At 41.0% G+C, this 14,028-nt stretch overlaps 1 protein-coding gene across 1 annotated transcript in view; it reads right to left on the bottom strand.

The window, feature by feature from the left end:
* Positions 1-12,065: 12,065 nt before the first annotated feature.
* LOC104083061 (excitatory amino acid transporter 5-like) overlaps positions 12,066-14,028 on the bottom strand; it is a gene marked incomplete at its 5' end in the record, with an annotated part of 38,264 nt that continues 36,301 nt past the window's right edge. The window contains one exon of the mRNA XM_009586422.1: positions 12,066-12,302. Coding sequence (XP_009584717.1) covers positions 12,066-12,302 — 237 coding nt within the window. The remainder of the gene's footprint in view (positions 12,303-14,028) is intronic.

Below are 14,028 nucleotides of genomic sequence, written 5' to 3'. Positions count from 1 at the left end.
GAGCTTTGGTAAAGTTTCTGTTTTGCTGTTGTTTGCCCATGTGGCAGTTGTGTGAATGTCTCTGAAGGTATGTCCAGAAGACGGAGTAACAGTATGCAGTTTAATATATGTGGTAGAATTTTTCACATATTGTGTATCATTCACATTAAGAGTCAGAAGTGAGACTAATGAAGCAAAAGAGAGAAGTGACTGTGGGGTGTCTTCGGAGAAAACTGTTAAGCGTCAAGAGAAATTTCTTTGTTTAGTTCAAGTCTGGGGACAGTGCCGGTTGTCATACTCTCTTAAAGCCTGTTTTATGGTGTTGAGTATTCTCAGCTCCTGTTGAAATAATGGAAAATAAGGAAACCAAGGAAAAGAAGACTTACAGAGGTACCTGGGTGGCAAGCTGCTTATTCGATTATAATGTCCTTCATCTGAGGTAGCTAATCTGCTTGAGGAAATGGTCTTTTCTTTTGAGGATTTCTGATTGAACACGTGTTGTTTTGCATACTGCATTCCAGGATTTACTTGGAAACACAGTTGGCTTAATTTTTTACCATCTGTTTTTCCTGCTGGAGAAGATCTAGTTCCACACTCTCCCTTTGGGTTCCCGTAGCACATGACAGTAATTTCAAGCTGATATTTCCTACCTTAGACAATTCAACACAGTCATGAATCATAGAAGGAAAGATTGCTTCCTGAAAAAAATAACAGCTTGGCCCTAAAAATTGCAGAAAAAACACTTTTTTGAATATCAGCTACACAGCTGAGCAATAAAATATCCTTCCAACAGACTTTTGGGATAGATTTCTATGTAAAATGTCTACAGAATATAGCTCAAATCAGTTAGCTATCTCCAGCAAACCCCAGTGGAAGTTTTGCTGGTCTTTGGTGAAACAGACCAATTTATTATACTGAACAAGCTGAGAATATGCAGATCTGTACAGTTTTTTGGAGAACTGTTTGATTATCTTTAAACTTCAGTCCCTTATACTGTGATTCTGTGAGAAGTCAGGTGCCCCAGACTCCCTTTGAATCCCTTGAGAGTCTGATGTGGTGAATACGGGGGTGAAGGTACATTTTAGCACCTTGTAGAATCAGGCCCAAAATTTCAGGATGATACATACACTGTTAAACTTCTTAATCAAGCGTCAGCCGTTGCCAGAGGAGACCCACTACAGTTGAAGGAGCATATCCCGTAGACCAAGTAGAGTTAGGAAACCCTTTCCCAAGTTTATTTCAAAATAATTACACACTGAATCTGTCCTTTAAAGGGGCCAATGTTTCCCAGCAGCAAAAAAAAAAAAAAAAAAAGAAAAGACACCCCTTCCCCCCAACAAAAGCCTCAAAACCCCCCAAGAGGAATGTCTTTTGATTGTCATGTAAGAGATTGATGAGGCAGAATCACAGGCTTGATTCCTTGCTTATCGGGTATCATCAGCACCTATGACATTGGACATAAAATTGTCAAACAAAAATGGTAGTTTGTTTGTTTCTTTCAAAGGGATAAGAGGCTCCATGAGAGATGATGATGAAGAGTCAGAAGTCATAGAATCATAGAATCCACGGGACTAAGCCCACATTTTTTTGGCTGTGTGTGGTACCTGTAATCCAAAGGTCCAACCCAGACCTTGGGTGGAGCAGGACCCAGGAATAGAGTCTAACTTTATTATTTCCTTTGGTGAAAATTAAGAGAATTAGGAAGTTGGCCTCTCCTTAGGCCACAAAGTTGGGCCAGAAAGAGACAACACAACTGTTGTTTTCATGTAACTTTCTTCCTGTGAATTGCTTGGATTTGGGAAAGAGAAGAATAGAAAGTTTTTGAGGCTGAGATAGACGTATGGATAGTGAAAACTTGAAGTCTAAAATGTTCAGTTGGCAACTTTATTGCTAAGTATGTATTTGCACATGCTTGGTATTCATGCGTAGTCTGTATGCAAACTGAGGTCTGAGTTTATTCGCTGTTTTTATTTTAAAGGCCATATTTCCTCATTACAGAGGATACTGCACAAAATGGCAGGGGCGGGAAATGGTATTTTTCTAAGATTGCATATGATTTTTCACATCAACAGGAGTACAAATGCAGCATGTGAGCTATCAAGAACTCAACAGGTGCCAAAAATAGCCTCTGGATAAAATAGCTTTTATTTCAGACGGTGGGCACGTAGCCCGGCTGCGTCTGCAATGTGGACAGGCCGTTCTGCAGCTGTTCTCCTCCTCATTCCCGTTCCTTCAGACTCCTCACCCCCATGCATGTCCTCTCCCGAGGACTGGGGCACCCAGCGCCCGCTTCCTTCCCACTCCCGCCTCCTCATGCCCTCCCCTCACTCCTGCCCTGCACTGCTCCCCTCCAGGTAACAGGCGCTTGTTATTTGGGGGCTTCAGGGGAAAAAAGGCCGAGGATAATTGTATGTTCCCCAGAGGTTTTGTCTCCCCACAAGGGGGTTATGGCCCCTTTTCCCTCCCTGGGTGCCGGGAGGGGCCGCAGGGCCCACGCTGAGGTGCCAGGGGTCAGACTGGATCCGGGGAGCCTGTTTCCCTCTGCTCCCGAGGGTCACAGAAGTGGAGGGCTCCTCCTGCCCCAAACCGGCAAAAAGGCCCCACAAAGGAGCTGGTGCCGTCCTGCCTGCTGTGAGGAGAGGAAAGGCCCCAGCCAAGGCGGCTTCTCTGTGGGGAGGGAGGTGGCACGAGGCTGAGGCCTTCCCTCCTCCAAGATGGCACCCTGTGAGCCCCTCTGCGAGGGACAACAGGACCTTGCGGGTGACTGGATGTCCCCAGCCTTGGCTGGCAGGAGGGGTGAGTTGAGGGGGACACCCGTGGCCATGTCTCCAGGGAGGGAGGCAGGGTGAGGGGTTGGGGGGGCAAAGCACCTTTGCGGTGTGGTGAAGGGGCTCCTGCTCTGCCTCAAGGGCCTCGCCACACCGTTCTGTGGTGTTTGGGGTTTAGATGTTATGTTTAATGAGAATGAAGTGCTTTACACAGTAAATAGATACTCTTCTAAGGAAAAATGAGTTAAGAAAGAAAAAAAAAAACAACTCCAAAAGAAAACTTTTGACCAAATTTGAACAGGGATGTGGTGGCGCAGGAGGAAGGCTGCAAAATACTCCCTTGGGGGAGCAGCGGCAGCTCCTAATGAACCGCCAACTGCAGACCTCTGGCAATGGCGCAGCATCTCTGCGGGGCTGCTTCCTCTGAGAGTTGCCACCCTCCTTGCAGCCGGCTCTGGGTCAGACAGCCATGCCGGGGTGAAGATCTGCTGTATCTTCTGAGCTTTGGGGACTTGGAGATTATTTTCATTAACTCCCTCTCATAAATACTACAGGATTGTCCATTAAAAGGGCTGTTGGGAAAAGGATCCTCCAACTTCTGCAGGTGTGGAAGAGTTGGGCTGGCAGGCCTGCTCCTAAGGCACCAGTGGTACAAACCCCCTCCTCCTCTTCTGCTGCTCTGCAAGAGGGATAGAGGGGACTTTTTCCTGAAAAGGCTGCGGATCTGGAGTAGCAGAAGTTGGGTGGTGCAGGAGTGACGCTACAGACCTGCATTAACCAAGTGGATGAGAATGGGAAATGTCCTCCTCCCTGGGACCCAACTGCCATTTCTTCTGCTCCTCGTTGGTCCATGCAGACAGGGGAGGCAGGAGGGGTCTGATCGAAACGTCACAATTGTTCTCTTTTGACACTGGTTCCTGATGATCATTAGGAGTTGAGTTTATGATGCTGTTTGTCACCATGTTGACAGAGCTCACTAACATTTTTACAAATTTTGCTTACAAAAAAGTAATAAGAATAAAGACATATTTTACAAATAATATTTTTGATGGGAAGCAGTCTCTTGGAAAGCTTCTATGATTTAGTCCAATATCCTATTAATTGATTTCAGTCTATACTGTGATATTGGTGAGTCTTTCTCCCTGGGTTTGGAAATAGTTGTCCTAAAAACTTAAACATCTATATAGTTTTATATAATATGAATTTAGCCTTGTTTTTTCAAGATATTTCCTTCTTTAATGGGATTAATTTATGGAGATCATTGTAATTGCTTTATTATGTTGCTAATATAAGAACAGTGAGTAAATTCCCTAAAGAACCCCATTTCCTTTAGTGAGGAAAATATTGGTGTGCCCTGTAGCTATGATTCATCCTGCTATTGTAAAGTCAGCCAGCTGTGAGATATATGTGGAGGCAATGGATGATAAATGTGTTCTAATAATCCAGTATACAAAGTGTTTCCATAAAAATTCTTCGGTAGTATCCAAGGACGTTAAACAGTCCATCAATAAAGTCTAAAGTCCTTCTTTAAATGGTTTTGAATCAGGCAAAGGCTGTTTCAATGCACAGTTGTACAGGCTATCTCAAGTTTTCCCCATGGTAGTTCCAGAATCTGTTTTTAGCATATGATTATGATACGATCGAGAACGTTGCTTCCCATAAAAATTCAAGTTGATTTGCAGTATTCCCAGCTCCAGTTGCAGACAAGAAATAATTGAGTGTCATGCTTTTATTACCTAGGATATAATTGCGTGTTTGTTGACACGCATTATCTTTCATCAAAGAAATTAGCTTTAAAAAATCTTCACTTAGGATATATCTTTTATACAGGATTAAAATTAACTTTGATTACTTATATAGCACTCTAGATCTCTCCCCTTCTTTGTGGTGGACCTCTGTTTCAGGTCTGTTTAATTAAAATGCAGCAGTGGGATAAAAGCCAGAGCACTTTACTGATGTGCTAGAGACAGTAGAGTTGCTGCACACTCATCATCCACAGCTTAAAAGATTTGGCACTGGAAGACTCACTTTGGTTGTTCCTACTCTCTCTGTAAAGCAGGTAGGAAGCATCAAGGTGAATCTTCCAATGCCAAATCAAGCAGGAACAGCCAAACTGCGACTTCCAGGTTGTTCCCACCTACTTTAGAGAGATGGGACAAGCAAAACGTCTGGGATGCAGATAATCTGTAATACCTTTTGTGAAATTTATTCTGGAGAGCTGCAGATTACTTGCGCAAAAAGTACAGTATGGGGCTATGCATTAGTCCTGTGCACAGCACCAGTGAGAAAACAACTGAGAATGAGCAGTCACAGTGGAAATTCTCTCCATCGGAGAGCTTTGAGACTTCCTTTCCGAACTTTCTGCTAGAACTAGCTCCAACCACAGTGCTGGACTGATACCCTCCTGTCCATTCTGATTCCTCCCTCCCCAGATACTTGGTTAGGAAGGGTTTCATGCAAGAAATGCTTTCTTCTATTAAAAAAACACATAGATTGGATGATTTATTCTAAAACAAAGATCATACATTTACTGATTAAACCATCAATAAAATATAGACTACCCAAATCTCTGTACTTTGAGTTTGTTTTCAAGAAAACTCATGAAATATAAAAAAACTATTTAAAGTATTTAAATGGAAAAGAAGATGGAAGATTAGGGTTGAAAATACTCAGTTTGACTTAGTTCTGTATAATTTCCACGTGTTTTTAATAGCCTAGAGGTAAAACCCAATAAAACCACTAGAAGCAATGAAATCATAATGAAACATCTCAAGGTCAGTCTTGTTTTTCTTTTGGTTTTGCCATCTAGCCCGTACAGTATTTGTAGCAGATGTAATGTGAGATATCTGTGAACATAAAACACTTCTTGTTTTGCTTCCCCTGCTTTTTCCATCTTATTAAAATACCCTTTGGTGGGGGGGGGAGGAAGTGGGGGGGAGCTAGAGATATTATATCCTTATTAGGAAAGTTCAAAAGCAACAATTAACTACAGTAAGTTCATGTGGTGGGTCAAGTCCTGGCTTTCAGCTAGCGTTGTGTGCAGACACATACAAGCATACGTTTAATTCCTAAATGAAATGCAGATACCTCTTTGTGACAAAAGATGACTGCTTTTAAAGCAACAGATGCAGAACTGTACCTTACAGAAGAAAAACTCCTGTGATGGAACCTGAAAAGCAGAACTGTGACCTACCCTCAGCATATCTGTAATTCCCAGTAGCATGAGAAGTCTAGGGTTTTATAATGACTTAATTGAAAACACTTCAGCAACAATATTTGCTTGTTCTTGTGCTAGACTGAATACTCCATGCTAGTCTGGAAGGACAGCATGCCCTACCACCAAAAGTCTTTGTGGGAGTACAAGTAAGTTTTCATCGTATCACAAATAGAAGGAAAAGAGTTGTTCCATTAACTGCATAGTCTGTTCCAATAGTTTTCAGTGAGTGAGAGGCAGCCAAGAATTAGCTATGAAGGGGTGACCAGTGAGTCACAGATGCTTGTGGGTACCTGTAGACCTGTCTGCTTTGTCTTCAGTGGCTTGCTCCATCCCTACATCTCCAGCTGTTGGTACCCTCTCATCTTGGAGCCAGCGAGGAAAGGAGGTTTGATTCTATTGCAGGAGTGATTAAACACTCTTCCTCTTCACCTAGCAATACTCACCATCTTGTGTTCCTGAAGTCTTCTTTATTTCTTCCCCAAAATACCACTCTCTCAGTAACAGACTGCTATGATTTTACTTTTGACAGCCTGTAAAATATCTGAAATATCCTGTGATACCAATCTGTCAAAAGTCTCAGCTGTGCCAAATCCATTCCCATATATCATGGCTATGGAGATGCAACCGTTGCTACTTTATAAATGATGGAATCTGAGTTTTTTTCATTTGAAGCAGGAGCCTGGCAATTCCTGTGAATATTGTGTGTAGTGATCCTGTTCTTCCAGAGAGATAGAAGTGTCTAATCCAAGGTAATCATATGAGTCCCCTTTAATGTGTTATGTAACTGTCTCAGTCTTCAGCTGATTTATCCTTACCATGCAACGCCCTGTTGAATTAGAAAACTACTTTTTGTCTGTTTATAGATGGGAAGCAAACCCTGCGTTCTTGTGGTCACTTGACCATGAGATCACATGAGAAGTCTGAAATAGTGAATAATGAACTGAACTTAGGCAGTGACCACCCTTCCTGTTCTATTGAACTCACCCATTTTGGGTTTTGTGGGACAAACCCTCTTAAAAAATCCAGAAGCATCAATCAATATGCTCCAAAGTAGTTAATGAGGAATGTGATTTTGAGCATATTGCCTTCTTAGTTGTATGTGAAATCATAGGCTAAAGTGAGAAATTTAATACATGTATTTCATTTGCAGCTCAGCCATTAGTGAATGGATGCATTGAATTTGTCTGTTCTGTGGCCTCTTTTTCAAATGAGGCAAAGTCAGATATTTTCCAGTCATTATGACTGCAAAAAGATATGCTCCCCCACTGCAAGATAGGCAGCAGTAGCATCCTTGTGGAAAAACCTACATTGCTTTCTCTCCTCACTGTATTTAGTCCTCAGCTGGAGGGCTGTGATCTCAGCCAGCTTAGTGCCTGGAGGCGAAAACCAGGAATTCCTCATTGCCACTGTGACTGTAATGAAAGATAGCTGTCTTGATGTAAAAACGCACCTGGTCGTTCAGTAGAGACACAGACACAGGAGTACTTAGCACTGGGCAAGATCAAAGGCAGCCTGAGTTTTCCAGATTCAATTCATTTCCCAGGTTACACATTTTGCTTGCACGCATCAGCCACCTTCTGCTAGTAGTTACTTCATTTTTATGGAAAGCACGGAAAGGACTGAGGTCATTTCCAAGACTATCCATCTGGCTTGAAGATGAAGCTTTCCATCTGCTTTGAAAGTATTACAAATCAGTTTGCTGCTCTTAAAAAGGGACTAAAATTAACGTTTGTTGTAGAATTGAGAGAGCTTATCGAATGGTGACATTACAGAGTTACTGTATTTTCTAAGTGCTTTAGAATTGCTAGTATAGCATGGAGGGAGTCTACGAGTTAATGTTTCGGGTAATTATTTAGATCATCTTATTTGTATGCTGGGATACGTATTCAGGTGGCACAAATAAGCTTAGCTGTAATTAAGTCATTTAAGTGGCATCAATTAAGACTAGCTGAGAATATGAGTAACTATTAGTTCCATAAACTTCCGTATTTGGGTTGGCAGCCAAAAGCTCTTGGGAGTTAGTGGGATGTGTAAGTGCTCTGGTTGTGTCTCTTTCTCCCAGTTCTAATTTTCTTGCACAAGGATTTATTACAGCAATTCAACACTTCAAAACTTCCTTGGTATTGGCAAAATCCTCAAGAACCTGTTTTAAGATGTCTTTAATGATGTTTTATGCCACAACAATCTGCAGTGGCTTCTGTCCTCTCAGTAGTATCTCTAGAGCAATGCAGTTGCAAATTAACCAGCATAAAATGACTGTCTCTGGTAAATATGTGTTAATTTGAGTTACTTCCCAAATTATTTGTTCCATAGCTGTATACAATGCATCACCCTTCTTAATCATCTTCTCTCCCTCCTCAATACTCTCTCCTAGTGTGTCTTGAGTATACTTTAATTGGCTAAGTTCCCTTTCTTTTTAGCAGGGGGAGGCAACTTCAAAATACGGTTGAATGTTGCCAGTTAAGAAATATGTTCTTTCCACATATACTTGAAAGTATTCCATGCAAACTGTTGTAATTAGTGATTGATTGGTTGATTGATTGATTTTTTTAATATAAAAGTTTTGAGACTATAAAGGTCACGTTTGTTTTTATGCTCTGAAAGTAGGAGAAACATATTTACCAACACAAAGCTTGCACTCTAACTTGATAATCAACAGCTTCATTATGTTTTTTGGAAGGAAGTGTGATTATAGCTGGAAAATGTGAACAGATCCATACATGCAAATATGATATGGTACTGACTGCTAGCCTAATTGCACCATGTGTCAAGCTCCTTGACAACAAACACCATGAGACACAGAAAACAGCTAACATGGAGGAAAGCTTACCATAAAAATTATTTTAACTTCAGTGTTTAACTCTCCACAGTTAACAGTGGTGTCTTGTGTTGTTAGTACAGAATGACTGTAGTAGCAGTCAGATGTTCCAGTCAAGGTCGCACTACACTAAGCAACACATGTTTACCAGAACAAAGAACTAAAGTGCTGTAGGCCTCTAGTTACCAGTATTTGATACCACAAATTGTAAAGGTCAGGTGAGAAACTGGACCGCTGCCTTCCTCCCAGCTGGTTCACGCTGCAGCTGCCACTGTGGTGCAAGGCCCTAAACAACATCAACAGAAAATAAACTTGCCCCGGAAAGAGTTTGTCAAAGCAAAACTTAAGACACCAAACAGTAGCTCCAAACTACAGGAGACAGTGACTCACCAAGATAATGTTAAGTTATGATTGGTGTAATTTTTAGGGTGAATGGGAGGCACACATTGGTATAAAACCCAAGTTTTAAAGACCTGAACAATATAATGTAAAAAAAAAAATGCATTTCAAATTTGCAAAGCAAAATTGGATAGTCTATGAATAGAGTTTGAATGCAGAAGGCTAATTTTAAAACAGCCTGTTGATTCCATAAAAATATGCCTTCACACATGAGACTTCCACATTCCCTGCTCGCCAGAGTGTAAAGGGAAAAATTGTGGTTTTCTTTATTGTGTAGGATTTGTGTAGCTCAACTGGCTGCTTCTTCTGGTCTTTGATGCTTTATCTCATCTGAAGTTCTCCTTGTAGAAGTCGCAGCTTCTTAGCACTGGAGTTGCCTGAGACCTCTTGAGACATGGCTAAGCTGAAGAGTGTCAGACTAAGTAAGCTGTCTCAGGCAGGCAGGCAAAAGCATTTGCACTTTGTAGTTAGCCAAAGCTTGTAGGTGGCTGGAGAAGAAGGTGGTGGTAAGGCTAGCAGCACTTTCTGCTTGGCAGACCATGGCACCTTGGCACGGTGTGTGGGCAGACTCATCCTAAACCACTTGATTTGGAACTACTCATTCCAAATCTTGGATCTACTTGGCCTCTTTCTTCATCATTTTTATCTATGCAAAGTGATAGATGACTGGCAGGATTTTACTATCACTTCACATAGGTGTAATTGACTGTGTGAAGTTGTTCATGTTACGTTCTCTTTGCTGGGAAAGTCAGCATGCAGAGGTCCTGCCCTCCCTACATGCGCTCTTAGGCTGTTTCATCCCTGGCTGCTTGTTCTTGTCCCTGTGTCACCCCTTCACTTGTGTTGACACAACTGTTTTTTAGGACTGTGCTAAAAACATATGTGAACTGGTTTGAATTAAAAATACTTCTCATCTGATTCTTCATCTGGCCTCATAAATAATTGGGTCTGTACAGCTGGGAGAGGAGGGGAGGCAGTGCAGGGAGGAATGGGGAGCTGGGGAAGGATGAAGGGGGACCCCCTGGAGCTGCCAGTGCTGCTGAGATGAAAGTATCAGATGCTGTGTTTGTCAGCTAGTGCTTCTGCTCATTCAGAGAGGCACAGACCAGCCTCAGCTCTCCCAGATCACTCATTTTAATGGCACTCTGTAGAGCAGGTCCATTACAGGACTTGTTCAGGAGCAAATTGTTCTGAATAATTTCAGTTCTTCCCTATTCTTTGTGTTCTGTGTTTGTTGTTTTCACTCTAGGATCAAATCAGGAAAATAGTTTCCAACTGTATGTATTTTCAAATTAATACATCATTTCTGAGGAATTATAGGTAAATAAGATGTATGTTTGTTCTTTCTGGCTCTACCATTTGATATTTAAACTACATATACTACAACCCTCTCAGGCAACTAATTAGTGCATGACAAAAGAAATAGTCTGAACAGGAGCCCTCAAAGAAGAGGTGAATATGCACATCCCAGGAAAACCATTAATCATGTGTATAAAGCACTTCTGCTTCTGGTGAGTGCAGAAATTGTCCTTTTTGACTGGATTATTTTTTCTCTACAGATGAGAGGGGCATATTATAATGCCAGACACATGTTACCTGAAACTGATATGCCACAAGAGGCTAAATATAATATGTCAAGTGTATTGGTGTGAACTAGTATGTAATCTCTGGATCGAATCCTGACTTTTCGAAAGGTCTCCTCACTTCCACTCTCCATTTTGGCAGAAAAGTAAGAAGACACTAATAGTAGAAGTGCACAGACAGCCCGCTTTTAAATGGCAGTTTTATTAAAAATGTTCTCTATCACAAATATTGGAAACATACTCAGCAGATTTTATTGTAACTGAAAGGTTCAGTAGATAGTGGAAAGGGAGTAACTGTCATGGTAGATCAACCACTGAATTATGAAAAATAACGGGCCAGTTTCCACAGCAAACTCCTCACAAAACCCCAATATTACTCAGCTTCATCATGTTCCAGTTTGTGTTCAGTCTGCCCTTAGGATGAAGCGTATGGTTCATGAGCTTGGGCTTTGGGTTTATACATATTTACAGTAGAACCTACAGATTACAGGAGAGGACACATTAGCACCAGTGCTTATGGATTAGGGCTCACATCACCTCTGCCACTGCATGTGCATGGTACTGACTCTACAGAAGAGTTAGGTTAAAAAAAGGTTAATAAATCTGGCACTTGGAAGGCAAACTGTGCTCTGCAGTGACCTAGGAATTCTTCATATTATGTATCACACTTGAATGCCTGTCTTTGAAGGCTGCCCATCAGAATTACCTTAATGTGCTTTCTTGCAAAAATGCATGCTTTGCTTCACCTCTGCTTGAAGTGTTATTTAGTAATATATGTAACCCCTTGAGATCAGGAAATCAGTGTGATTTTCTTACTGCTGTTCTAAAACTAAGCACAAACTCTATATTTAGCGAATATTAGACAAAATTAGTATCTTTAGCAGTTTTGGTGAAACATTTTCACATAGCAAAAAATCTACATAAATACAGTGTTCATAATTACGGAGATTCACAAAAAAAGGCTTTGGTTAGAAAATCAAAAAGGATCAAATAAAAAAAACTTTAAAAAAAGAAGCCAAAGGAGTGTCAAATACTATATTGGAGTCAAATGAGTGCAGAATAAAGCAGGAGTCAGCCATTAGTTAATTTTTCAGTATTAAAATCTTCCACCTAAAGAAGCCCATGTCTCTTGCAAGCTGTGTGCCTTTCCTGACGTTCACAGCTGGTCTCCTAGCTCCAGTACAAGCAGGGTGGCGATAATTCCGCATTTTCCTGTTCAAGGCAAAGAGTCCCTCTTCCAGCTGTGAGGTAGAGATTGGGTATCAGGTCACTGGGGTATGAGATACCACTGAGTGTAGCAGTTACACATTTGTTTCTAGTTCATTTATTTCAATAGTGCAGTGGTCTTTACTGTTGGATTTCTTAGTGTGATTCTCCACTGGACTTTCTTCTTGCTCCACTTGTACGGGTATGTGGTGCTGAAACCCTTTCACTGTTTCTGGTCCACGAGATTCATTCATGGTCTTCACACAGCCATTTCTCTGGTAAGCCACAATCTGATGGATGTTAATAGGCTTAGTTTCACAGATCAATGGCACCTATGTGAAAAGCATTAAGATTTGGAATACTGCCCCTGTTTGCTGTATACAACAGGAAAGGAATTTTTACTTTGAAAGCCTGGGGTCTGCTTTACATTCACCAGGATTATCTAGGGCCTCCACAGACTTCCAGGACCTGTTTCTCATATACACTAAAGCATCTTTGCACCATCTGGATAAAGTGAAGGTGTCCTGAAGTATGTAAAAATGCAAATTCTGCCACAACTCTACTTTAACTTATACCCACAGTAATAACTGCTTGCATCAGTAAAGTGATATAAGGAGGGTAAATAAAGACTAGAATTTCAGGGCTAAGTTAGAAAGATATGGACTCTCAATGACCAGTATGCTGAGCTTTGGGCAGTGCTTGCCCTTGAGTGCAATTACATAGACCAGTAAGTATTTGTTGTTGTCTTCTGCCTTTCTTCTAACCCAATAAACCAACACCTGTCTTTTCAGTTTGCATTATTTCAAAAGAAATAGAGGATTCTATTGACTGATTCATAAGTTAAATATTGAAGTGTCCTTTAAATCAAACCAGAACTGCTGATGGGGAAAATAAGACGTAAATACTGGCAGAGAAAAGAGGTGGGCTTGCAGCTGAGAAAATTTGGCCTTCAGGTATACATTACTAACTCCACAAATTATGCAGGCAAAACATATAGCAGACTAATGGTATATTTTAATACAATTATAGAGCACGATGCAAAGAAAAATCTCATCACGGATGACTAAATAATCCCTTAGGAGGGATTTTATATTCTTGAAACATCTCTTCTTGAGTTCTGACTGAGTTCTAAATACAGCAACGAAATGTCAGGAGGCCTGATGTTTATGCAGGGATTCAGACTACACTTCTGGCTTTGTAACAGATGACATACCTTACCATTAGGTTGTATGTTTAGGTTTTTTGTAGCTAGCTATATGTGTAGCCCATATATTCAGGCCTAATCTTGTAATTATTGCAGGTGCTAAGTACCTCGGATAAAGCCTGTCTTTCTATATAAAACTTGAAAGAGCAGGAATTTTAAATACATGTTGCAGGAAAGCAGGAGAATGGGATTTACCAGAAAGACTGTCTGTAAAATGGGAGAAATAATAACAGAAATAAAACTTTGCTATTAATACTGCTGTTCTTTGTAGAATATTACAAATGATACACAGAAATGAAACTTGGCTTGTGAAAATCAGTTTTGATGAAGAAACTTTTCTGCATAAACTATTCAGTCTTTGTGGAAGAAAGGCAGTGAGAGTCTGCCATGAGCTGAAATGGTTGGAGATTAACACCTCCAAGCATGATGGGCTTGTGGAATTAGGAATCTCCTTTGTCAAGGATTTGAAGGAAGAGCATGAGAAGGAGTTCCTGGTATAAGGAAAGACTGAACGATGCATGCCAAGGAGGAAAGAAAAAAAGCATAGGATTGGAGGGAGGCAGGGGCAGAATATAGAGGTTTGTGTGGTATATGGAATAAGATACAGAGAAGGAAAAACAAAGATGTAAGGAGGGACTTGTATTAAATGTAGAAGGCATGAAGATGATTGAGAATGAAGTCAAGAATGGAGCAATGTGCTTGTGCTAGTCCAGAAAGGAAATTATTGCAATGGTGGCTTCAGATTATGCTAACACAGAGGCTTGAAACACCCAGGGTAGTTGCTTTTGTTGTGAGCTTATTGATTATGTACATATGCACTCATAGATACCTTTACCTGCCCCTACACACAAATA

This window comes from Fulmarus glacialis, unplaced genomic scaffold (assembly GCF_000690835.1).
Source record: "Fulmarus glacialis isolate BGI_N327 unplaced genomic scaffold, ASM69083v1 scaffold6681, whole genome shotgun sequence".
In the NCBI taxonomy this organism is placed as follows: domain Eukaryota; kingdom Metazoa; phylum Chordata; class Aves; order Procellariiformes; family Procellariidae; genus Fulmarus; species Fulmarus glacialis.
This window is presented reverse-complemented; position numbering and strand designations above follow the sequence as displayed.